This window comes from Medicago sativa, chromosome 3 (genome assembly GCF_051527215.1).
Source record: "Medicago sativa cultivar Bolivia chromosome 3, Bolivia_mono, whole genome shotgun sequence".
Lineage (NCBI taxonomy): Eukaryota > Viridiplantae > Streptophyta > Magnoliopsida > Fabales > Fabaceae > Medicago > Medicago sativa.
Window position 1 is genome coordinate 69,616,340 of NC_140751.1, and position 27,093 is coordinate 69,643,432.

At 31.4% G+C, this 27,093-nt stretch overlaps 2 protein-coding genes and 1 pseudogene across 2 annotated transcripts; 2 read left to right on the forward strand and 1 right to left on the reverse strand.

Moving 5' to 3' along the window:
- The first annotated feature begins 3,729 nt into the window (after window positions 1-3,729).
- LOC146939647 (TATA-box-binding protein-like) lies at window positions 3,730-7,990 on the forward strand. The gene is made up of 9 exons (XM_085753211.1): window positions 3,730-3,896; window positions 4,039-4,126; window positions 4,378-4,449; window positions 5,250-5,300; window positions 5,487-5,531; window positions 5,630-5,722; window positions 6,916-7,017; window positions 7,112-7,185; window positions 7,634-7,990. Coding segments are annotated over exons 1-9 (603 nt in total). The 5' UTR covers window positions 3,730-3,819; the 3' UTR covers window positions 7,635-7,990.
- A 582-nt stretch (window positions 7,991-8,572) lies between these two features.
- LOC146939648 (F-box protein SKIP19-like) lies at window positions 8,573-9,725 on the forward strand (annotated as a pseudogene).
- Window positions 9,726-10,236: 511 nt separating this feature from the next.
- LOC146939649 (glutathione S-transferase DHAR3, chloroplastic-like) lies at window positions 10,237-15,617 on the reverse strand. Its single transcript, XM_085753214.1, has 6 exons — window positions 15,371-15,617; window positions 13,031-13,121; window positions 12,785-12,928; window positions 12,106-12,223; window positions 11,419-11,559; window positions 10,237-10,695 (listed from the first exon to the last, which is right to left on the reverse strand). Exons 1-6 carry the CDS (start codon window positions 15,582-15,584, stop codon window positions 10,609-10,611), a joined length of 795 nt encoding a protein of 264 aa, XP_085609340.1. The 5' UTR covers window positions 15,585-15,617; the 3' UTR covers window positions 10,237-10,608.
- Between the last annotated feature and the right edge of the window lie 11,476 nt (window positions 15,618-27,093).

Below are 27,093 nucleotides of genomic sequence, written 5' to 3' on the forward strand. Positions count from 1 at the left end.
GCTCTTACACTCTGCTTCCTTTGAAGTAAAAGAACTTGATGCCATTTCATGTATGTGAACGAATAGTCTTAAAAACTGCTTCCTGAATCATAACCATTTTATACACGCTGAATGTGAAAACTAAACGTTGTAAAAGTAAAACATAGTTTCTATTTCCAATTAACTTTGCAAAAAATATTATCTGGCGTGTACCTCAATAAACACTAACAGGGTTACCCAACGGTTGAAAGAGATACAGGTTTCCAATCATAATAAAAGTTGCTATGTTTCCACTTTCCAATAATGTTTTGTTTTAAGGAATAAATGTTTGAAAGGATCGTTTTTACAAAACTTTAATTCAAAAATATGGGGAATTTGCTTGAAAAAACTACCGCTCTCAAGAACATACTAATGTTAAATTACTTTAATGATCATTCAAACTTCAAATACTATATTTATAACCATTTAAAATACTCCTACAATACTGTTTTATTTTTAATAGAAATTTGTTACTCCCTCCGTATAAATGTTTTTCTTAATGCAAAAAAGATTAAAAGGAAAAATATACTATGAATTTATGAGCCACAGAAATAGTATCCAAAAAATGAGTTTATAGCGAATAGCTTATAAGCTCGATTGACCAAAAAAGCTCTGTTTGATAATATTTTTTCACCACGAGCTTATAGCTTATTTCACGAGCTTATAAGCTATTTTTCAGACGCTATTCCAAATAGCGTTTGAGCTTATAGCTTACAACTTATCATTTTTTCTTCCAATTTTACTCTTATTGTTTTATATAAAATTCTTTTTTACCCTTCATAATTTATTGTAATTTAAACTAATATATATATATATATATATATATATATATATATATATATATATATATATATATAGCTACGTTAGTTGCTGGACAATTTTTTTTTTTTCAATAAACGTTAGGTGTTGGACATGTACATTTCTTTTCTTTAAAAAAATGTACATATTGTTTTTGTTACGAAAGACCACGTACCATTTTTATTTTGGTTCCAGATACATGATGTTATTTTTTTTAATAAAGGGTCATGCATGCTCTTATTGTTAGGTAAAATAATTCTTTGTTTTTTAAATACGTAAATATAATTCAGTGAAGTAAGTATTCAACATAAATATAATCCAGTGTTAATAATACATATAAAATCTTGACAAAAAAAACATAATAATAATAATAATAATAATAATAATAATAATAATAATAATAATAATAATAATAATAATAATAATAATAATAATAATAATAATAATAATAATAATAATAATAATACATTCCTCAAACAAAAACAAAGTATAAACATTTAAATGAAAATAACTATAAAATAAATGTTACTGAATAAAATTTGATTTGATAGTTTAATATCAAAGATATAATTAATTAAAAAATTTAAATTACCAAATTATAAATATTTAAATATTAATTGATATAAATTTTATTAAGAATTAAAAATGCCCTTTTATGCATTTTACATTTATCAGCTAGTTGAACTGCTAATTCTATCAAACATTTCAATTAGCTTATAAGCTATCAGTCATCAGCTATCAGTTATAAGCTATAAGTTATCAGCTAACTTATCAGTTATGCGCTATTTTTACTAAACAGAGCCACTGCTCCGGTTTTAAAATTACATACAAGTAAAATATGAATATGAATTAAATCATATACAAATAGAATATGAATTTAAATCATCTCCGCAACAATGCATAATATATGTAGAGGCAGGGGTTTAAACCCGGACACCCCACTTTTTCACATATTAACAAAATAAAGAAAACTGATTTGGGATGAACTTAAGAAAAGGCAAACAAACTTAAGTAAAGATGTTCAACAAATCATATGCCTAGAAACTAAAACACATTCGAAAATTACAATCCTGTCGAGGCTTTTCCTTTCTTTCATGTTGAAACACATACTCAAAAATACAGCCTAACACTAGGCTACTTGATCAATGATAATATGAATTTAAATCGTATTTATTTACTTAATATCTAGTAGTAAATATTTAGTAAAAATTCAAGTATTAATATCTAGTAAAAATTCAAGTAGAATATGAATTTAAATCATATTACTAGATATTAATGAATTATATTTATTTACTGAACTAAACAACTTAAGACAGATTATTCAAGTAATTGTCGGTCCAACTAAACAATTCGCGTTACTTATTTAAGAAAATGAAATAAATAAATAAAAGGTAAGGGGAAGATTTTGCAGTTTGATTTGTTTGCTAAGAGCGAGAGTTTAGGAGTAACCTATTTTTATTGCAAAATGTTAGCGGCGGTTAGAATTCTTTGAATTTTCTCTATTCATTTTTTTGGAATTAGTTAATGATCAAGCATTATTCAGATATTGACTTTATGTCTTCTATTTAAGTGATGTGTTCGTTGGAGCGTTGTTCCCCTCCAGCTGTCGAGTTGCAACCTTACACCAAAGTTTCTTCGCGAGTCAATGCTTAAGGTCGTCAATCCTATAGAGGGATGCACCTTCACATGTAGATGTACTTGAGATTCTTACTCTCTTAAAGTAATTGAAACATATACTTAACCTAGAGTTTCTAAATTCTCAATGGTTTTCTCTTATCATCAACATACTCTCCGTGTCAATAGTTCTACAAACGAGTAGCTCTATCTCGTCAACCTTACCAAAGATGTAAGAATAGTAAACTAATTGTAACAACTTAGATCATTTAAGTTCTTTTTGTACAACTTAAATCATTTAAGTTAACTAATTGTAACAAGTTGGCCCTTTAATTTTTTTTCCGTACCAATTATGTCCTTTAAGTTATTTAACCATAACAATTTGGGAATTTTATATCTTAAAAATATAGGTTTAATACATCATTTGATCCCCTAACTATAAAGTGTCTCAATTTGGTCCCATAAGTCTTCTGTCGTTTACCATTTTGGTCCTCTTCCGTTTGTTTAAGGAATTATATGTTTATTTATCAAATTTTATAGAAATATCCCTCAATCAAAAATAGAATTTGTTATAATAAATTATATAAACATAATGATTATAGTTTTTATTATTTATGTTGAAATATCTATCCAAATTGTCAACTTACAATAGTAAGTGATAATTATCTATTACCTAAGTAAATGCTAAATTAGAATAGTGAAACAAATAATTTCACACATGTAATAGTAGGTAAATTTAGTAGTATAAATATGGAATTCTTACCAGTAGTATGTTTACCTATATCCATAGTATGCTGTGCTTAATTTCAATTTGTGTCAGAAGCAATTTGAAAGCATGGCAAATTGTAGTACAAAAGTCAAGGATGGTGGAGTATAGTGGTTGAATGTGAGAACCAAGCATTTTATGCTTGAGGTTCAAATTTCTCTATAAATAGAGAAGAACTTCAGCAAAGTAAATACTTTCTCTGGTCACTATTATAAGTAAAACTCTACTTTTTAGATACATTCAATAATTAATGTATCTAGGCTATAATAAAGACTAGATACATTAATTATTGAATGTATCTAAAAAGTGGAATTTTGCTTATAATAGTGACTGGAGGGAGTACATAAATTTTGAAAAATCAAAGTATATTATCCTACTTCCTTCTTTCTTAATTTACTTAGTGTGGTAAAGTAGTAATTTATATAATCTTATTAGTTCATTAATATTATAAAATAAGTAGTTAAATATCTAAATCTTTAACAAAATTTAAGATTTAACTTTTTAATTAACACTTGTGAGTATCCCTCAAAAAAAATTAACACTTGTGTGCTCCTCCCTTCGTTCACACCGTTCCACACCCACCGCCACTGGCCTCTACACGCATACAAAAAAAAAAAAATCAAATGAACGAACAAGGATTGGAAGAGAAACAATCTGTGAATTTACAAAACAATCCTTCTGGGATTGTTCCCACCATTATGTCAGTATCCCATTTTTTCTTTCGATTAATAATGGAATTGATGCCTTTGTGTATGTGTATGTTTATTCTACGATAAACTCAAAATATTTTCTTGAATTGTTTTTGTGCTTTTGAATATCCAAATTTGAATTTGTATTGGCAGAAATATTGTGTCAACTGTAAATTTGGATTGTAAGTTGGACCTTCAATCCATTAAGCTTCAAGCTCCTACTTCAGAGTACAATCCCCAGGCAAGTTTTGTTTCTTAATTGTGAATGGCACCTTCATATACTTGTGTGCGACACGTATTGTGTTCTAGGGAAGCTTGGTTCATCTATAAGATTTTTTATGAGTATTATCATTTATGTCGGCCACTTATGCGCTACGCTTGTGTTATCTGAAATCAATTATCAATAGTTACATGTTTGATATGTTATCATGATGGTTTTGGTCATTTTTCTGCAATGCTGATTGCTGATGTATGTGATCTGAATCTTTGCAGCGTCATCCTGCTGTGATTATGAGGATCAGGGCACCAGAATCAAAAGCACAAATCAATTCTTTTGGAATGATGGTATGTTCCTTTTGTTGCTTCTGGCACTTCTCTATAGTTTAGATGGAATCATAAGATGCACTTCTGTATATTTTAGATGGAATTGTAAGTAAGATACAATTTCACCACCAACTGTTGCTTGGTTGTTTTTTTGTGTGCCGGAAGCAAGGCATGTATTACCAGAATTGTCCTTGAATCACGGGAATTGCAATTATAATGGTACTCGTGTAGGAGGGATAAGGAGGCATACTGCACTGAGGTGGTGACTGACTGATGTGGTTGGATTGGAACTTATTTTGTTGAAAGGACTGTAGTGATGGTGCCAAGAAATGGGCTCAGCTGCGCTATCATATGCTTGCACTGATTGAGAGGCGAAGCAGACCAGTGATTGGGCACACATGGATGTTTTGCTCTATAGACAAACCTCTAGTCATATGCATGTGTATAAAATTGGATAACGCGTATAAAATTGGAAATTAACTTGGAGTTGTATGGTTTTCTTATTGAATCCCCTTATATGGTTTTCTTATCCAGTGTTTTACTTAATTGTGGTAATGAGATCAGTGGACACGTATTTTCACTACTTATGCCAATTGAATGCTATATTGAGTAATTCATAAACAGATCTGTCCTTTTCCCACTCATTTAGCATTATTGGTGCTTGTAATATAGTTGCAGAATTTACAATAGGATCCATTTTTACTGCCTTATTTTATTTTTGAAGGACATCTATTGCTATTTTGACAATAACATTATTAGCATGTTGCTTGTAATGGATTTATGTTTCTTAAGCGTTTTTCATATTTAATTTCCACTGTTAGGTTTGTACTGGAGCTAAGAGTGAGAGCCAGTCAAAATTGGCGGCAAGTAAGGTATACTAATGTCCTTTTCTAAGCTCATTCCTTTATCGTCATGTATATTAATGCTTCTAATTTGAAGTTCATTAGACTGGAGAACCTTGCCATTGATGTTAGCTTGTGTTGAACATACTCATTTTGTAGTTTGTAGAAAATAAACTCCTTGTAATACTATTCTAATTTTTCTGTCTCCTTCTTCAGTATGCAGCAATCATCCGGAAGATGGGCTTCCCTACTAAATTTAAGGTAAGGCTACTCTCACATAATCTCCACTAAAGAGCTTCTTCCAAAATTGTTTTCCCACTTCTTGGTCATTGATTATTTCCTTTTCTCTTGTGCTTTAGGATTTTAAAATTCAGGAAATTGTCGGCTCTTGTGATGTCAAGTTCCCCATACACCTTGAACGTCTTGCTAATTCCCATGCCGCTTTCTCTAGTGTAAGTACAAAATGAAGCAATCATTTTCTGTTTTGCCTGGTGAATTTAGTCGAAAACTGGTCTTGACAACAATTTGTCGCAGTAACCAGTAGGTGTTTCTTTCTGGTCCTATGGAGCATTCAATATTTTCTATAGATTGTTGTCAATGTTTTTATTTTTTGTAAAAATCTTATGAGGGCATGTTTTGGCTTGTGATGAGTTTTATTTTACATATAACTATCATTGCTCACCACACTTTTCATTAATATTTTGCATGATGTTTGTGTTTCCTTGAATTATGTAATTGATCTCAAGTATTTTACAAATGACTGGATTTTTAAACACGGATCACTAACCGAACTCTTTTGACTCAGTCCAGTTCGTGAACAGGACTGGCAGCCACTAAACATCAGTTTCTGAATCGAATGTTTCAATCAAAATTCCAAATCTACTCATTGTAATTAGCCATAGTACACAACATTTAACTAGTTACCCTCAACAACCTTGATCTTACCATTCATCTTCACTTTCATAAACCTCAGTGCTTCATTCATCTATGACAGTGAGGCTCACTTCAGCAATCTGCATACACACTAACCTTCTTCAACCTTAGTAAACAGAACTGGCAAGAGAGCCTCATTGTTGAAGATGAATGAAGCACAAGAGTTCATGCAAATTAAGATGTCTAGACTAGCGTTAGGGTTTGTTGGGATTTAAGGTTTGTAAAAAGAACGAGATGGTGTGATCAGTGTTCGATGAGGATAATTAGGGTTTAATTTTTATTGCTGAGGCTAACTGTACTGAAATGATTTCGGATTTTGTGGGAACGTTCAATTTAGTAATCTATGTTTAGTGGCTGCCAGGTCCGTTTGGGAACTATACTTAGTCAAAAGGTTATTCGTTGCAAATCTGATCTGACATCTTAACTAGTTTAGTGGCTGCCAGATCCGAATTTAAAAGCTAGTTTTGGAACTGATCTGAATCAATAATTTGGTTTTTTTATAAAGCTATCCATTGCGAAACCAGAATGGGAAGAACTAGTTGTATAGTATTTTCCGTTATGATACGTGTGTGGTAAAGTGTAATAGATGCAAAGAACCCTTTTCAATTTTGTCTGCTCAAGTGCAGTTGGTTTCCTAATTTCATTCCATACACTTGAAAGTTTTAAGGGATGATAAACTCACATTGAACTTGCTTGTTTGTTCCTGCTGTAGTATAACCCAGTGTTGTTTCCATGGCTAATCTATGAAATGAAGCAACCAAAGATAGTCTTATATATATTCGACTCGGGAAAAATTCATCTGAAAGGATCCAAGGTAATGAATGATCTTGAGATATTCTGATGTAATTTTTTATATTTTGTTATTTTTATGACTTATTTGACTAATGTTTTCATTTCCATTTTTATAGTCGAGAGATGAGATTTACACAGCCTTTAAGAACATATATCCGGTGCTTACTGAATTCAGGAAAAACCAACAATGGTATGGACGTATCTCTATTTTAGCTATCTTTTCAATTGGTAGTCGATATGTGTGTTACTTTTGTTTTGCTTTCTTCCATCAGCTATCAGATTATTATTATTGTACATGAAACTTGGCCCTCAGTTTTTTTTTTAATGGAACGATGGAATATGTCATGTAGATTTTGTTATGGATTGTATATTTGCTCAATAGTTAAATATGATGATGTATCGCCTGTCTCCCAGGAAGTCACTTGGTTGAGAGTTTCTCTCTTCAACCTCAAGAAACTCGGTTTGAGACCTGGGAACCAGAGAAATATGATGATGTATCTTTAAATGGAAAGTGAAATGCATGTTTTTTGAGCATTTTTCTTGGTGTTGTATTGTGGAGATCGTGTGACTGTGTGTTGTCATGAAATATATATCTTCAGTTATAACTGATGTCTTCCGATATTTGCTGTTAATGGCAGATCATTGTCAAGAGCAAGAATTTCTGGTTGAGAAGGCTGTCTATCTATAGTGTGGGCTTGATCAGGCTGTAAATTGAAACTGTTGATATTTGGATTTTTGAGATAACTAAGCACCCTTTATTCTCTTCTTCCTTGGTCAGAATTGTAAAAACAACCATGTTCTCAAGTATATTGGAGCACTAAAATTTAGATGTGAGAAGGACCATATTAGGACCTATAGTTTGATGAGTTAACTATGATTTGTATAAGCCCTTGCAAATAGGAAAACAATTTTCCAGTTTTGAAAAGTTTTTAGATTGTATGAGAAATATGAATTATTGGTTATTTATGATTTAGTTTTATTTTTTATCTTCAAAAGTGCTTGAATGGAATTTCGGATTTTCTTTGGATAATGTTAGGTATGAAACTGCATATGATGATTTGATAAATGACGTATCTGATCTATAATATAAATCGGATACACTCTTTTTAAATAAAGTATCTTACATGGTTGATCATGTACGCAAAACAAACACTTCCGAGCCATTTTTGTATGACAAAAGTTGCAGTATTTTTATAGGAATCGGATCACTTTTTGTTTAACCACCTCATTTTCCTAATTTCAACTGTTGATTGATTCACAAATAGAGAAAATAATTCGGTACAAAAGGGAGAGCAGAAATAGTTTGTCAATATAAAAGGGGATAGAAAACCCTTTTTACTCTTCTGTCATTTCTACTCCACCACTACACCAAAGAATCTTTTGAGATGAACTAAGCAGTAAGCACCATTTTTACTCTTTTTGCATGTGATAGAAAACCCTTTTAAGAATATGCTTTTGAAAAATTGGAATTATATGTTGCCACATAAAAATTATCACACATAAATTTTACTAGTTAAAACATAAAAGCATATGTAAGTATCACACATAAATGAAATCTTTACTAATCGTTTTGTCACATGATGGCATTGTGTGCTAAGAAACCGAAAGGTGAGATCACAAAGCCAAACTGGCTTGAACTTCCAGTAGACTTGATGAAGAACATACTTGAGAGACTTGATACTGTTGAAATTGTGACAAATGCTCGTAATGTTTGTCCTCTTTGGTGGAACATTTGCAAGGACCCTCTCATGTGGCGTACCATTCATATCGATAATATTCACTTTATTCCATTTAGTATTTCTTGTTTGGAGAAGATTTGTCGTTATGTCATTGATCTAAGTTGCGGTCATCTGAAAGACATTAGTATTGATATTATTGGGACCGATGACCTTCTCGAATATTTGGTTCATAGGTAATCAGTTTCGTTTTGTTTGTTTCAATTCCAGTGATATAATAACTTGTTATATATAATTTACAGTGGTTATACATACTTTTTTTTATACCTCACATATTTTGCATAGTTCTTCATTAACGTTCTTCTGCATGGTTTAATAATAATATGACTATATATAAATCATCATAAATTTTATGTATTGTTACTAATAATATTTTACAGGGCAATTCATTTACGGCGATTGCGACTTCTTGTGTGTGAAAATATTTCAGATAAAGGGTTGGGTGAATTTGTGAAATTTTCACTATTAGAGAAGATTGAAATTTTATTTTTCGAGAACATATCTAAAGACACTCTTGAAGTAATTGGTCAATGTTGTCCTCTTTTGAATTCACTAATTCTCACGAGGACGTTTTTTTACCCTTTGGGTGAAGTTTTATGATGAAACATTTGCCATTGCAAAAACAATGTCTAGACTACGGCATCTTAAACTGTCTCATCTTCTAGTCAACAATATTGGGTGTCTTGCCATTCTTGATGGTTGTCGTCTTCTTGAATCTCTTCATTTGGAAGATTGTCATTGTCGTTATTTGAGTCAAAGTTTGGAGAAAAGGTGCAACGAGCAACTTAAAGATTTCCTACGTCCGAACTACTCTTCATATGACAAACTTTTGTATGATTGTGACGATGAAGAAGAATGGTGGTGGTGGTGGTTTAGCTAATGTGGACACTTTTGAAGATACATAGGCTAATGATGATTGGGAGTATTAGAATCGACTCTCATTATGAATTTCTTATATTTCTGTGTGTTGAAGAACAATTAGACTATTATTGTTTTTTTGGCATGATTTCATCTCAAATGTTGATGATGTTGCTCTAAAGTAGCTTTGTTGTAGACATTTGAAAGTTCTGATATTTTATTTATGAGTAGTGTATTTTAATTTCTCATGAACCTTTTTTTGAAAGCATATGGTTGCATGTCTTGATTATTAGATTGGATTATTTGTTTTATGTGGTTCAATTTTGCTCGGTTCAGTTTTCAGTTAGCACACACTTGCCATTTTCAATTCCAATAACTACTATTATCTATTCAATCCTTTAAATTCATTTTATATTTTATAAAACCCTAAATTTTGACTTAAAAGTACATGTCGTGTGTGGAGATGGAGATCAAAACACGAGAAATGAAATTCAGACCGATAAAACTTCACGACGTTCACAAGATACATCTTTTTTTTGCACACGTTCAGATTTCAGACATACGATATATTTGATAATACATCATTTTGGCAAACATTCAGACATACACATTTGATAAATTTTCGGATGTGTACATTTGAACCGATATTGAGGGTAAAGAAAGCTGCCTTTTATTAAGACCAAGGTCAGTGGCACATCACCCCAAAGCGTCACACAATTATTTCTTATATAGGGCAGCACTAGTTTAAGGATTGTAATTCTAGTTTCTCTTGCATAATGCAATTATTTTGCTTTACATGCAGCCTTCATGGCCTCTCCCTAACATGTTACATTATGTGGCCAACTACAAAATAACAATTATGCTTTAGTTCATGGTGAATAATCAAGGCTAAATTACATAACGATATTGGTATTCAACTCTACAGTGGAATGTTCGCTGAATATATACTCAACTAGAGTCGGACGTAACCTTAAGAGACTCAAGCAAATGAAAGAAAAGAGTAGAATGAGTGGATATCATCAACCCTCTACTTTAGGACGCCAACCTTCAATGACATCCTCCGGCTGTGCACGTGTGTTAATGAATGATTCCCTCGAGAAAATTTCCTGTAAGTTCAGCATTGTTAGATATAGCAAACTGTAATATAATATAAACAAAGGAAAACTCCATTAAGGATTATTAAATACAACATGTAACACACGGACAACAGATCATCTAGGGATTGTGGGACAACAAGCTGACAACAATTGGTGAAAAAGAGGCAAAAGTGACAGAAAATGAAGTGTAAGAGAATCGAAATTGAACATTATTATTCATTTACATTCGGTGATATAAATTAGCATTTTACCGTTTGTGATTGTTAAGAAGCACTCCTTCAGCAATTGGTAATTGTACAAAAGGGCTTGTGTCATACTATTCGTAAGGAAAAAAAACATGTGGAAGCCCCTTACTGAAAACATTTTGAGTATTGATGAAAAGGTTCAAAATTGCAAAAACGTCCTAGAGCCAAAGCCTCTTTGAATATACGGAAAAATTGGTTTGCAAAGCCCAAGGCACATGACCGAAAACATTTGAATTTAGAGCTCAGAAGAAACTCCAAATTCAGGTCTCCCTATTGATAAATCATTTTCACTCATTAGCCTGTGATCTTTAAGCATGGACAATGCAGAACATCTTTTCCACAAATTTAATAAACTATTCACATTAATGAAACTGCATCATAAGTACGGGTTTGAGAAAGTAGTATGCGTTCAGTTCTAGATTTGAAAACTGTCTAAAAGAACAAGAATATGATAGATGTTGAGTGAGGAGGCTTATTGTGAACGTACCTTCAAGTAAGACTTCAAAAAGGTCAGTGAATCAGGTACTGTCCATTTCTTATAATGTCCCAAAGCAATCTCCAAATGGTATAGCTTTGGTCCTAGTGATAGGTCAGCCGCAGATATGTGTTTCCCATTGACAAAAGGACCCTGTGTGAAGAAAAAATTCGCACAGGTTAAAAAATTTATACGAAAGAAGGAAGAAAAAAATGATAGACAAATCCAGAAAGATCGAGACAAGAAAACAGTGCCCTCAAAGTTATATGAATATAAGTGTTTTGGATCGTATTCTTTTACATACATTTTAAAAAAATATATGAAATTAATGTTGCTTAAATTAATTGTTTACAAAACAGCTTACATCCAATTATTCATAAACTTTACAGGTCTTAAACTGACTAAATAACAGTAATGTATATCAAGAGGGACCAGCTATTTATTTGCTGACTATATATAGCATGCATTTATTTGCTGATCCCCATTTAATGTTTTGTAACATCTTATGTAGATGGAGTATAAGAGGAACCAGTTAAGCGGTGCCCACTACAAGAAAGGTTATAGGGTCCATGACCATAATGCAGGAAAAGATGTAGCCAGGTCAGAGATTGAGAGACCTAAAATACTGAAAGTTTATAACAAGATTGCAAACAAATAGCAGGGAGAGAAAAAAAAAAAAAAAAAAAAAAAAAGTCATACATTTTCCTTGAGGTAATCATTGAAGGAGCTAAGTTCATTTAGCAATGCCTGTTCTGTTCCATCATTGGGATCTTTGCTCTTGAGAAATCCAATAAATGTAGAGAAGATCTTTGACCCACTATAGACAAAATCACATGCACACATTAGATAATCAGAGTAAGTTTATTATCGCCATGTAAATATAAAAATAAAGAGGAATAAAGATGGTCCCTAATTGTGTCATACGGTGTCACTATAGTTCCCTGAATGTATTAAAATTAAAAAAAATGTCCATGTGAGTTTCTTTCGTTAGCAATTTTATGGACTAAACTGATTAACAAAAGATATATTTGAGAACCAGACTGACTAAGGCGAGATACATTCAAGAACCAAATTGACCAAGGAAAAATGCATTCATGGATGATTTTGTAATTTTGATATATTCAAGGACTATAGTGACATCTGATAGATTCAAAGGCTAGAATGACTATTTACTTGAATAAAAATCTGACATGCAGTAGTAGGGAAAAACATAACGGGAAAATATGTAAAAGATGAGCAAGATGTAACTGTTTAAGCTTGTCTAATTGCATCACCATGTATTTTTCAAAAAAAAAACTCAGCTATGTACAAGAAAACTAGATTTTATAAGTCCAAATTATCTCCAAATGACAAGGAAATGTATAAGCCAGAAGCATACGCTGTAGCCTTTTCAGGTGGTGTCACCAATGGTGGGCTAGGATACTTCTCTTCCAATGTTTGTGTGATTAAATCTGAATCAGCAACCCACTTTCCATCAAAATTTATTACGGGAACTTTACCTTCAGGACTGATTTCAAGGAACCTGAACCAACAAAACAAGTTATTACAAGGAAACGAAATACTACGACAATAGAAAACGTTGATGACTTGTGGTCGGTAAGTGAAACATGGACAAGAAGATCACCATTCTGGTTTGTTTCTTAAATCCACCAATTTTGGCTCATAAGGTAAATGTTTTTCCTCCAGTGTCAGCAACACTCTTTGGCTAAAAGGGCCTGAATAAACAATTCAACAAAGGGTCACCAAGTGATTATAGTCTATAGCTACTCCAAGTTTAAGACTCAAATGCAGTTGTGAATTCGAACAAATCACACCAAGACAATAATTGTGGAGCAAATATCAAAGACAACCAACAACCAAAACAGTCCAAGCAACAGTAATCAACCAAAAGTAAATCTAGCAACCTAGATGTATAGCAAATCCACAATTAAATCAAAGAACAAAGATAAAGGAAGATGAACAAACACACAAAGACTTTGTTCGCCCAGTTCGGCCCAAATTGACCTACTTCTGGGGGAGTGACCAAGAAATTGCCCCCAATTTCTCTCCTTTCCTCTCTCAACCCACTCAAAGATGAATCACTCAAGAACAAACTAGAGAAAGTTTGGATCCTTCCTCTAATAATTCCTAACTACCCAAGGCCCTAGAACCTCGCCCAAGAGCTCTCAACACTCGAACCCTAGGTTTTTCCGTGTTCCCTCTCTCTAGGTTATATTTTCTGAGCTGTGCAAAAGCTGTCAAAAACACAGTAGTTATAGGCAAAAAAACACAGAGTGAATCAATTCATTTTCTTATTGTGAATTGATTCACAACCATCAGAAACCCCAAACAGCTGATTTTAAGGCACAATCCTTTACAAATATAAACAAAAATCTTCTTTGTTTTCTCAAATAGAGAATATAAGCATGTCGAGTAAGTGTAGCTCAGTTGGTAGCTACCAGGGACAATGTTTGCAGGGGACGGGGTTCGAACCCCGGATTCCCCACTTCTCCACACTTTAAAAGTGTGTGATCTAGCCACTAGGCTATTGAACCAAAAAAAAAAAAAAGAGAATATAAGCATAACATAATTGACTCTATGATTCCAATACAGAGGCTGTTGTATTGCCATTTACTACATCCATGAACTAAAGCAAAAATAAATGAAATGTCAATGTCAATAACTCAATTTCCATCTTAATAGAAGTTCAAAACTTAGCAGACATGAAAAATTACACAATTTTACTTGTATCTTCAACACATACACACAGACATTTGAGCTAATAATCTAAAATTTAGCTAGTAACTGGTCATGTATGATTTATTGGTCCTAACCCTGTTCCAAGAAAAAGGAGTCCTAGTAATTAGGAATTTGATCAGGAGGTAAGTAAAGTCTGGTCAAGAAATGTCCCGGTCAGAATTTGAACTTGGATACTCCGATTCAATTGACCATTTGGTTACTGTTCATGTATTGAGTACGGTTCATAGGCACAATAAAGGGGCAAGGGAGCTGAGCTAGCGCATCGCTGCAAAACTCCTTTCACCCTTCCTTGCATTTGGCCAAACGTGCGTTAAGCCCGACTGTTTGTTGCAGGGAGCGACTAGGGTGCAGGGGAGATATCCCCTGTGGTACGTTTCAGGGATATTGTTGTAATCTGGACCTTAGTATTATATACTAGCAAAAATCTACTTTTTAGATTCATTGAATACTTCACTACCAAAAAAAAAAAAGATTCATTGAATACTTAATGTATTTGGTATATATAATAGACCAAATACACTAGGCATTCAATAAAATGTAGTTTTTTGCTAATAAATGTGACTGGAGGGAGTATATGCCAACGATGTAAAACTTAATTCACTCAAGTAGTATACAGGACTACAACTACTCTGTAGTCTAGTCAGAGAGGTAAATAACACACTTGACCGAATTGCGTAATCAAACGATCATGTTCCATTGTTTGTGATTTGAATTTCTTTAATCTTTTCTTACTAGTTATTATATTCTAATAAAATCAAATCCTACCCTTGGGTAGAGGGTATCGGTATCATCATAAGGGTATATAAAATTCAAAGAAATATTTTCTTAAAGAAAAATTCAAATTTCAAAGAAAAACATATTGAGAATGCATGTAGACACAACATAAGTCTAGATACATCATGATTTATATCCCCCATCTTTACTCCTAAACATTTTCAAAATTTATGAAGCACGACACAGACACGGACACTGAAACTGACACCTCGACATAATTTAATGTAATCACAAGTGTCGGTGTCGAACACGACACATGTCGGATACGGACACACCTTCAATCAGAAGTGTCCATGCAACAGATTATTCATAACCACACTACCCTATTCTTTCTACCAATACCATCAATGTCTCAAATACTAATTTCATTTCAATTTCTATCAACCAATACAAAAAAAACAAGCTCAACACTGAAAATAACTAAAACCATGAAAAGGGTAAGAATTTTTACAGTCTCCAATCTTGTTAGGCGTGGTAAGAGAAGCTTTAACAGCAACTTCCAATGGCTCAGAAGGAGGAACAGAAGACATTGAAACTCTAAGGGGTCTAATACTGAAACCGTTGTTGAAGGAGCTAGTTGAAACGGCGTAGCTTGGACGGTAACGAAGGTGGTTAACGGTGGCGGAAAGAGCGCATGCTGAAACTTGAATTCTAACGGTGGACATTGGTAACGTTTGCGTGCGTTTGTTTGTAGGAGTAAGAGATGAAGGTGATGTGGTTGTGTTTTGTTATGTGGATGTTTACGTGTCATTGTACTATGTTTCCACAACATAGCAAAAAACATTAATTTAATTTTATTTTATTTTAGTACTAAAAAATAAAATGAGATGTTTCATCCTCAAAAAAAAAAAAATTGTTTTATTTTTGGTCCTAAATTGATATATTTTGATATGTTTTTGACATTTTTTGAACATAATACAAATATATAAAGGTTGAATATAATAAACGAACATAATATGGACACAATCCTTTCAACAACAAAAAAATATGGATACAATTTGAACATAAAAGAGTTATAATCTTGACATTCACATGAACATAAAGTGGTCATTAAGGACCAAATACAAAATAAAATATTTTGTGAGGATGAAAACATTCAGTTTAATTATTTATGGACTAAAATCAAAACTCGCTATATTTATAAGGACAGAAAACTTATTTAACCCTGAAATAAATTATAATTAAATTGCTTCATAACACTCAAAAAAATACCAAAATACCCATTAGCAGCCGTTAACACCCCAATACCAGTTAACTGTCACTCGTTAAATGAACCAACGACAGTTATGTCGTTGCATTCTGGGTTTATAGCAACAAAAACTCCCGTTACTTTCAAAATATTAAAAAAAAAAAAAAAACAAACAAACTTCAAACTCCTTCAAAGCAACAAGCTTCCAATTTTTTCAAATTCAAGCGACCCATCACTCTAATAACAAGTTAGTATTCATAACCGCTTAACATTAATATTTTATGTTTTATATGTTACAATTTTTGTTTAAATTAGTAATAATTTTAAAGTTTAGGATTTATATAAATTTTGATTTTTTGGGAAGTAAATGATCAAATGTTTGCAATGCGAATATTGTTTATATTAAGCATTCCAAGAATGTATATTTAGCACTCTAAGTATTTGATGAAATGTTTGAATGAGTTTTTCATTGATTTTTTTCATTTATTATGTTGTGTATATCTGAACAACCTCCACCAAGTAGATTTGCCCAAGTTTCAAACAACTATGAACATTTATCCAATAGATCTGTACACGAAGTTAGATGCAGTTTACTACAACGCATGAGAACCTAATCTGTTCAGGGTATGGGTTGATGTCATGCTATTAGATCTGAAGGATCACATAAATCAAATAAAATGTCGACTTAACCACACAGACACAAAGAGGATGGACATTTTTTAGTATTGTCGTCCATTGAACGACTCAAATGAAAGCGTTCAATTCACCCAAATGTTGTTTTGAACTTTAAGATACTCCTTTGTCCATGGAAATATGAGAGTTGGCAAAGTAGTGTAATGAAGTTAAAAAAATAGTATTGGAACATGTTCTTTTTCGTCACTACTCATCTTATATGAAAGAATTTAACGTGAGAATTTAAAAAACTCATTAAGTAGTATATAAAACATGTTCTCTCAATTCTTTTGAGTTTTCTCAAAGAGACTAATAAATTCTTACACTATGTAAGACACCTCCATGCTAACATTTTCAGAAACTTTCAGTAATTAAATAAAATTCCACAACATCCTTAAGGAGAATAACATGTGTGCTATAATTGTTCGATTTGAACGGGGATGAAATAAAACTATAAATTATCATCTATTGTTTTCTATCGTTTTGAATGAATGAATGTATTTAAGAAACTATTCAAGAATGAATGATTGAATGTATGTATGTGATGGAGAAAGAAAAAAAAAAAAAAAAAAAAAGGGGGTCCTTAGTGCAGCAACATATATCTGTCATTGGGAATATTTTTGTATTTTTGGAGTGTTAGTGAGCAATTTTTATGTGAGAAGAGCAATTTAGAAAGAAAAGAAAGAAAAAAAAAAACTCTCTTTTATACTTTGTTGTTCAAAGCATAACGGCCCATTATGGCACTCTACTCATATTGAAGCATTGCTAAATGTAAGATTGGTTTTCTCTTTGCATCCAATTTTTTCTTAAACGCCTCTTCATTATTAAATCTCTTTTGGAAAATTTAATATCTCAATCCAATTACAATTACTTTATGGAAATTACAAATAGTTTCACAGATATATATTTATATTATGTTTCTTAAGGGATATATTTATAGTATGTTAAACAATATATTATAGGTTAAATAAATAACCTTCACATGTATAGTAGAGATGGTATAGATCAGTTGGATCGACAGGGTCTATGACTTAACTTACATTAGACTCAGTCGAGGTTAGATTTCTTAGTTTAAGTAAAGAAGGTTCATGTTTTAAGAAGCCTAAAGAGACTAGGTTGTATACCATAAAAAGGCCACTTAGGTCCAGCAATCGATTTACTTAAATAAATATGAATAATATTATTATTTATTATTATTGTAATAGATTTTGTAGTTTGGATTAAGTTATAGGTTTACTAAATTTTGATTAAACTTATTGACCTACATTAATTTTTTGCATATTTAAATATATTATTATAAATTAGAATTGAAATATAATTTTATATGTAAGTCATACTCTCTAAATGCCACATTAAATATAAAATAGAGCTTAATCTCAATGGTTTAGCTCATTAGTCTATTTAAACATAAGTCATATTTCATATTTAGATATACTCATATGATTTCACCCAAAAAAAAAATATATTCACGTGAAATAGGCTCTTAACTAGACTGACAAGTCGAACAAGACTTTTAAAAAGACCAAGCTCGAGCATGAAATAAAGCTTATGATAAGCTATAAATCAAGTTAAACCCTGAAGTTTTTTTATTGGTCCAGACTTGGGCTTAGCAAAACCTCGTTCAATCCAGTTTATTCTCACTCTTAATGTATAGCGCATAATATATTAAAATTAAGGGGAATTAGTCACTTTAGTCCCTGAATAGGAAAGGAGTCGCCACATTAATCCCTGAATGCAGATAAATTGCAAAATAGTCCCTGAATGTAGACTATCTTAGTCAATTTAGTCCCTGAATGCAGACTACGTTAGTCAATTTAGTCCATGAATGTAGACTCCGTTAGTCACTTTAGTCCCTGAAATTGACCAACAGAGTCTACATTCAGGGACTGTTTTGCAATTTCTCTGCATTCAGGGACTAAAGTGACTACTCCTTTCCTATTCAGGGACTAAAGTGACTAATTCCCCTAAAATTAACATTGTGGAATAACAATGATCAATTGTGTTTGAAACATATGAAGAAAAAAATAGATTAAATTAAATCAATGTCTCATTTAAAAATTAAAACAAAGAATATACCATAGATTAATGTAAACTCTCACACTTATAAAAAAAAAATGAAATCCAATCTAGGCGATTTTCACAAAAGGAATTCCAAAAGCATCAAATTTGATTTTGTGTCTCTTCAATTTTTTAGGACCGATTTTAATATTTGATTTATAACTGTGTTACAAGTACAAAATATATATTGTAGTTTAGCAGCAATAAAAGATAGATTCTTCCTTTTCATACAAGTTATCTTTCATATGCAAGAGTTAAAGATTGAATCATGATCACTTATTTAACCGAGCCTCTTAGCTCTTAGACCAACACATATATTTTTTTTAGAGGGACCAACATATATGTTGATTGGTTCTGTTTGGATATAAACACCACTAGGGACATATATTATGTGGATTTATGAGTGCAGAAACAAATAGAAATCAAATTTTATATCCTCATCGGGCATTCGATACTTCAATAAGAAAATTAACTAGGTTAAAATCTTGGGCATTTAATTTACATGTAAAGAAAAAAATTGTTTTATTCTTACTAAAGGGAAAAATCATTATGTCAAGTTAATTTAATTTGGCTTAAGGCATGCACATCAATTTTCTATGGACATAATTAGAAACAAGGACCAAAACATGTCCAAAGTCGATCACATGGAAGAGCATGCATGTGGGGCTTTGTTTACGATAGGCAATAACCTGCTATGATAAAGTATACCTTGCTCCTATCCTATCATTCAATTTCACTTTGTTTAGTGTAATGTTTCTACGACAATAGTGGCACAGAATGCTTATATCTTGGGACCCCATAATCAAAAATTATTCAAGATATGAGGAGGGCCTCTTGCCGGTTGGTTCGTACATAGAGAATGTATAAATTGAACATGTGACTACCTTATGATGCACATGGGAGAGATGTTCCCAAACCAATTATGGTCCCAATTATAGAACGGTGTTGAAATTGTTTCCAAGTTGCTAGGTGGATTAATCTCACATGATAAGAATTTAGGTATTAGATAGATTTCAGGAAAAAAAATGTTTGAACAAAGACAAACCTTTATACCAAAGTTTGAACAATCTTGTAATTTCATTTTGAAACTTATATAATAAGTAGACTCTTTTTATTTGACAATGAAATGACATTGAATTTGACTAATTTGAGTCAAGTCGGATTAGGGATGTAAATGATGTTGTCATTATAGTCTTTAAATGTATAAAAAAACCATATAAATGGTGTGTCGGGAGCACATGCCTGGTTGATTTATCATCTTCTTCGCATTAGCATGTGTGTGACGTGTGGGGTCATGCGTGGGGCGTGGGACCTTGAGGCGAATTTCACTTGTTTCTCTTTACCATTCATGGAATTTAACCTTTGATGTGTGTTCGAGATTTGGGACAGAATTTTCCCAAGTTGCATAAATTTCAAATACTTCGTTGTGCTCGGTCTTCATGTTTCCATAACGTCTTTGAGTTGTCTTTTTCTTGGATCAATAATCAACCATATAGCCTACACCAAAAAGACTCAAATATCCTATGATTGTCTGGTTAGAGAATTATAAGACACAATGACTTTAACAAAATATTAGAGACTTCTTAGAACTATCTTTAACTCACTCTAATCCTCTATAAAATCCTAAAATAAAGGATAAAAAGACTAAAATAAACCATAATACATGATAATATGATGAGGAGTCATCAATATCAATCAATGAAAAATATTGTCACGTACTTCTGTGTATCAATGAAAAATATGTGTATCGAGTTTTCTATATTTATCAGTATCACTAACAAATATTTATATCGTTTATTATGTATGTCATAAATATATGTCTCATGTTTTTTTATAATAATCATTGACAAATATTTGTCTGTTGATAAAAAAAAAATCAATGACACGCATTTGTCTTGCACGTTTTTATGTATCAGGAATAAATATTTGTCACATTTACATTATTAGTGATAAATATATGTCTCGTTTTTTTTTTATGCATCAGTGATAAATATTTGTGTTGTATTTCTTTTTTATAATTATCGGTTACAAATATAAGTCCCGTATTTTTTTATATTAATCAGTGACAAATATAGTTTATATATACTATTTTTATGGACCAAACTCAGTCAAGTGATGCTTGATTGTTAAACTTGCGTTGAAATATTCAAATTGATTAATTGTAATGCATTCATAGTTGAAGAAGTAGCATAATGTAAATACCCAAAAAAAAAAAAAAGTTACATGTCATAACTTAAAAGTAATTTTGTCATAAAAAAATTAAAAGTAATGTAAACATGATTTAGTGAATTCAATAAAAACTAATTTTCTTATTTCTATATTATAACTATTCTCATTTTCTTCTCAAATTAGTATATTCCAACCCACCAAAATTTCTTTACCAATATTATATATAAAAACAATAACATGTATTTTCAATTTATTAGCCATGCAATACAACGGGTAAAAGTTTAAAAGAAGAGATGAAACTCGTTTTAATCTATGAGAAAAATAATAACATCCAAACTAGTTTTTGGGAAGGAAAATATTAATTTCTGAGAAAAAGAGTTAGGACAACTTAATCTCAAATTGTACCATGGTAAAAAAAATAACAAAAAAAATTTGACAATTAGTTCTTTAATAATAGTTGAAAAGAGACCATTTTATATCTGATAGTATTTTTTTTTTTTTGTGGTGTCCGGAGACTGATATTTGATAGTAATTAAAAACACACAATATGACCCTACGGCCGAAAATGTCCCTAAATAATTTTTTTTCTCTTCAATATATAATAACTTGCTCATTTTTGTCCAAGAATCTTTATGGAAAGATAAGATTTTGTCTAGGGTTACAAATCGAGTATTTGAATAAATAGAATATTTGTGCATCAAAAAGCTTATGTAGCAGAAGTTTAGAACATTTCTATATGGAAAAATTGCATCCATTGTGTACTTTAATGATTATGAGTTTACTAAATGTGAATAAAGATCATCTTAGACAGATAACAGGATGTAGAAATACTTGGCCTTGAAATAACATATCCCAGTGCTTACAGTGCTATAGGAGCATCAGGGCCGGCCTAACAGATTAAGAGGTCTAAAGCAAAAATTTTAATGTAATTTTTAAAATTATTAAATTTTTAATAGAATATTTCTATAAAATCAATTTTGTGCAGATCAAAATTTGAATTCATGACCAAGAGTAATTGAGGTCTTTTTAGTAATCAATTAAGATATTCAAGCGTCTGTAATTTATCTGTCATACAATATACTTATAACCAAATTAATTTTTTAGAGGATTTTTTTTTCACCCGAAATTTTGAGGCCTAAAGCCCTTGCTTGGCCCTTAGGCCGGCCCTGAGGAGCATTGATGTACTTCGCTAGTTATACATGCCATGTAATATCATTTTAGTTTGTCTCTGTGAGCTTAACTCAGTTGATAGGGACATTGCATAATATATACAGAGATGGTTCGAACCTCAAACGTCCTAAAAAGAGAATTTCTAGCCACTAGACCACTTATATATATATATATATATATATATATATATATATATATATATATATATATATATATATATATCACTTTAGTTCAACCTATTAGCAAACAATAGTTCTTCACCTATACAAAACATTGAAACAAGCCAAGCATGTATTTGTTACCTTATAGGTACAATGGTAATAATTGTTTTATTCCAAAGTACTCAAACAAATATTAATTTGTTTTGCATATACATATTAACTATCAGATCCTCGTAATGGAACCATTTCATGATCATTTGTGCAATAGACCATAACAACAAGCTCATAAAATAATGTAGAATTTTTATCACTACAAAGAGGTAAGTATGGATGCAACAATCATACAATAGACTTGATATTTGTCTTTCAAAAGAATGAATGCAACAATCATTTATGAGGATAATATTGCAAGCTTTCCTGAGTTGAAAGAGCAGTACATTAAAGGAGATCAAAAAAAAATTCAAATTTTTTTCAATCATGGTCTTTAGAAGAGTAGTGGAGTGGTGGCATAAGCATTTAACAAATTCATCCTAAGATAATCTTGCAAACCTTTTCACAAAGTCATTTTCAAGTATAACTTTTGACCAAGCTTGAATGAAAAATTGGTCTTCCTTGTCTCATAAATAATTGTCTACTTGAGTGGGAGAAAAAAAAATGTTTTGCAATTCTCACAAAAGGATATTGTATTTTTTTTTCCTTCAATAGAAATTTGTTCCATTATCCCCGTGAGTTTAACTCAATTGATGAAAACATTGCATAATATACGTAAGGATCGTGGTATGAACTCCAGATACCCTGCTTATTCATCTTAAGATGTGAATTTCTAGCCACTAACTACTTGACCAAAAATAAAAAATAAAAAAATTGTCCCACTAAGATTTTTTTTGTAATGTATTAATGAGACATATTCTCGATGACCATGCAAGAGAGTGTGTTATGAATATGATTCTTACTTGATGTCCATTTTATCTAGAGTGTTTTTTTTTACAATATTGTTTATTGTTTTTGATATTTAATTAAATAATTTATTATAGAAAATATAATTTAGTGACTTTTTCAATTGTAGGAACCAAATAGTGTCGTTTTAATTATTTTCATATTTTAACTGTCCATTTTTTAACCGCGGTTCAAATAGTCGTCCCATTTTTTTTTCTTCTCAAAGACTAAAATTTATTTTAAATTTTTCTCAAAGATCCCATTATTGAGTTTTGCAGTTTCTTTTTCTTTGGAGACTAAAATAATTCTTCACTGTTAAAAGAACTAACAATGATAGTTTTAAAAATGTCTAAAAGATAAAAAAAAAAATTGTGAATACTTAAAATGATAAACCTTTTAGTTATATGACTAAAAATTAAAAAGGTCGTGGACAACCGGTTTAAAACAATTTCACAAAGACAACCAATGAAAATACTTAGAATTGCCACATCAAATTAATAAAATAACAATATAAAACAAATGTAACTACATTCTCCCGCTTTCTCCCACTTCTAAGTATTTTCACTTATCTGTGCAAAGTTGTTTTGAACTGACAATCCACCTCCTTTAAACTCAAAATTTTTTCTAATCGATCATGTAAATAAATAAATGCATAAACAAATCATTACCCCACTTGCAATAGATTGAATGATATATACAAGCATATGTTTCCAGAGAAAGATATCCAATAGTTTCAAGATTTGAGATATCTCATCCTTCATACAAAACTAATAATGGATGGATTTGAAAGATTTCACTGTGAGTCAGGGATTGGCCCAGAGAGCATTCCCAAAAATAGGTCATTTATAGGAAAAGTCATTAACCATTCCCACTATCTATTTGTAACTATGCAGACAACACATTCAAGTATCATATCATGTCAATGAGATTTTTGATAGCTTATCTAAATTTTATTGAATGCGTGCATGTTTTTCAACCACAAAAGAGAGCCATTGGATTCCTCATTGTTCATGTCAGTTGATTGGAATCTCTCTCAAGACGTGCAGAGAAATCTCATTCATTAATTTCATCTATCAATCCAAACCCATTATGGAGAGCACATTTTTATTTGCACAAAAATGTTCTTGGTGCACAAACATAAGGAGACCCACACGAAGCACATTCATTGCTTTCTCAAATTTTGAGGACAATGCAATTGAACTAGGTGGGATGAAAATTTTGTTTAGGTTATCTAACTTTATTTGAGTAACAAGTGTGCATAATTGTATATTAAGGTTTGGGAGTGTATACTAATGATGCTAAACTAAATGTGTTTCAATAAGATATTTACTTATAAAAAAAAAGGCCTTTAAAATGTTATGGGGTTGGAAATCTACTTAAGGTATATATTCTTGCTCTACATCATATAGGTGGCTTTTACCCCATTGTAATAAAGAGTGGAGTGGTAATGAAAATTGAGATTGGATTTAGAAACCAACGGTTCTATTTCCAGCTAGCAAGTTTCAGCATCATTGCATCTTGGCAACTTTTCCTATCTTCTAGATATGTGGAACCTACGAGGAAGATGTGATTCACTATCTTGTGGATTGTGCTTCATCGAAGGAAGTTTGACAGTAGATATATATTGTTAATCATCCATATTTCTTCAGCTTCACAACTTTGAAAACATGGTTACAATCTATGTCCAAAGGACCTTTTGGTAACATGTTTGCAATAGCTATTTGGTGGATCTTGCACTTCAGAAACAATCATAGTTTAGGTGATAGGAAATAGAAAACTCAAAATGTCCTGCATTTTATAGACATTATGTGTACCGACCTAACCTATGTTAATATTCACTCCTCAAAGCATCACATTAATCTTCTCATTGTTAAGTAGACCCCTTCAAGATGGATGCGTGAAATTGAATATTGATGGTAGTTGTGGTGCTTTCAGTGAATTTATTGCTGTCGATTTTCTTCGTGATAAAAGGGAGATTTGATAGTTGGCTTCTCTTCTAATGAGGAGCAAGAGATGCACTTTTTGTTCACCTATTTGGTGTTTATCATGGTTTGAGGTTGGTCATCAACAACCCTATTCAACAAATTATTTGCGAGACAAATACTTTAAAGTTCTCCACCTTCAACATTCAGATACGCATAAGCGTGTATATGTTTTATTGTTGTTGAAGATTTTTGGTTTAACTTTAAAGTTCTCCACCTTCAACATTCAGATACGCATAAGCGTGTATATGTTTCATTAAGATTTTTGGTTTAAAGTGGCATATTCCTAACATTTGTTTCCAACATGTGCTTAGAGAGGAAAACTGTTGAGCGGATTTTTTGGCAAAACGCAAACACTCTTCAAGGTTTTGTGTGTGACATTTTGACATGTTCCCTCGTCGAAGTAAAGACTGCCCCACACTGAGCCACTTCATGATGTTCTTGAATTTTTTTCCTCTTTCATTCTACCAATAAAATAATTCACTCGTTCCATTTTAATTTTCGCATTTTCAAACAAAGATTGTTCATATTTATTTGTCGTTTCTAAATATTCTATAATACCATTAAATATTGTTTTGTCAATAATATTCTTAATTTCTAGGTGGAACAACTTTTTGTTAAACTATGCATACCTCATAGCCGAGCTGCATATTACCAGTGTCTCCTTCCCTTAGAAACAGCAGGGTTGACACACAAAAAAAATATTTTAAATTATTTAACAATAAAAAAAATGAATGAAGGAGATATTAAAAAAAATTGTCAAGGAGCTTAGTGGTTAGAATTCATCTTTTTAAGGTGAATAAGTAGGATATCCGAAGTTCGAACTTCAGTCTCTGCATATTACAATGAATTGTCTCTATCAACTGTCAACTGAGTTATACTCACGGACACAATGACATATTAAAATTTACTACAATTGTAAGAGTCTACAATAGTAACATATATACTATAGACATACCTCATTGTTATTTATTCCGTAAGAAAATAGCATTATTCATCTATCGAAAATTACTGTTAAATAATACTCAATCTATCCAAAAGTTTGTAGTTAGTTAATCCATAATGAAAATAGCATTATTCATCTATCGAAAATTACTGTTAAATAATACTCAATCTATCCAAAAGTTTGTAGTTAGTTAATATAGTAACATATATACTATATACATACCTCATTGTTATTTATTCCGTAAGAAAATAGCATTATTCATCTATCGAAAATTACTGTTAAATAATACTCAATCTATCCAAAAGTTTGTAGTTAGTTAATCCATAATATTTAATAAATGTTAGTTACAAACTGTTAAGCTTTGGTTAAGCTTCTGTTAATTAGTTGATTAGCTCTATTAACAACAAGTTACTTGTATATAAATAAGTTTTAAACTCTCATTTTAATCAATCAATTAAATATAGTTACAACAAACTCTTCTTCTCTCTCTATCTTCATCATCATCCTCTAATCTCATTCTTTCTCCTTAGATTAATTCATTCTAGTTGATTGCTTACAAAACAAGAAACACTTGCAATAATAAAATTGAGCCTAATTTTTTTTTTTTTTTGAGAGAAATTGAACCTAATTATTAGAATTTTATTTATTCAAATAAACTCTTTAATAATCTAAACTTCAAAATTTCTAAGTTCTCAAAACTTTTAACACATAGGTCACTCGGTTTGAACATAAAATTGTTAGTCCTTATACATTTTTTTTTTTTGAGAGGCTTAAACTATATTTATGTCTACACATATACTTGCATTGTTCATTCATCTTAATTAGCCAGTTGGGCACACCACCTAGGCATGGCTAACTTTGAGGGTGCGTCAAGCAACAATTGAAATTGAA

Bases quoted from the DNA above. Each gene is read 5' to 3' on its own strand.
- LOC146939647 (XM_085753211.1), top strand. From the start codon at position 3,820: ATGAACGAACAAGGATTGGAAGAGAAACAATCTGTGAATTTACAAAAC. The intron at 5,301-5,486 runs GTATACTAATGT...CTCCTTCTTCAG, and splicing joins CAAAATTGGCGGCAAGTAAG to TATGCAGCAATCATCCGGAA. The intron at 5,723-6,915 runs GTAAGTACAAAA...TTCCTGCTGTAG, and splicing joins CCCATGCCGCTTTCTCTAGT to TATAACCCAGTGTTGTTTCC.
- LOC146939649 (XM_085753214.1), bottom strand. From the start codon at position 15,584: ATGTCCACCGTTAGAATTCAAGTTTCAGCATGCGCTCTTTCCGCCACC. The intron at 12,224-12,784 runs GTATGCTTCTGG...TTTTGTCTATAG, and splicing joins CCACCTGAAAAGGCTACAGC to TGGGTCAAAGATCTTCTCTA. The intron at 10,696-11,418 runs GTACGTTCACAA...CTGAACTTACAG, and splicing joins TTTTGAAGTCTTACTTGAAG to GAAATTTTCTCGAGGGAATC.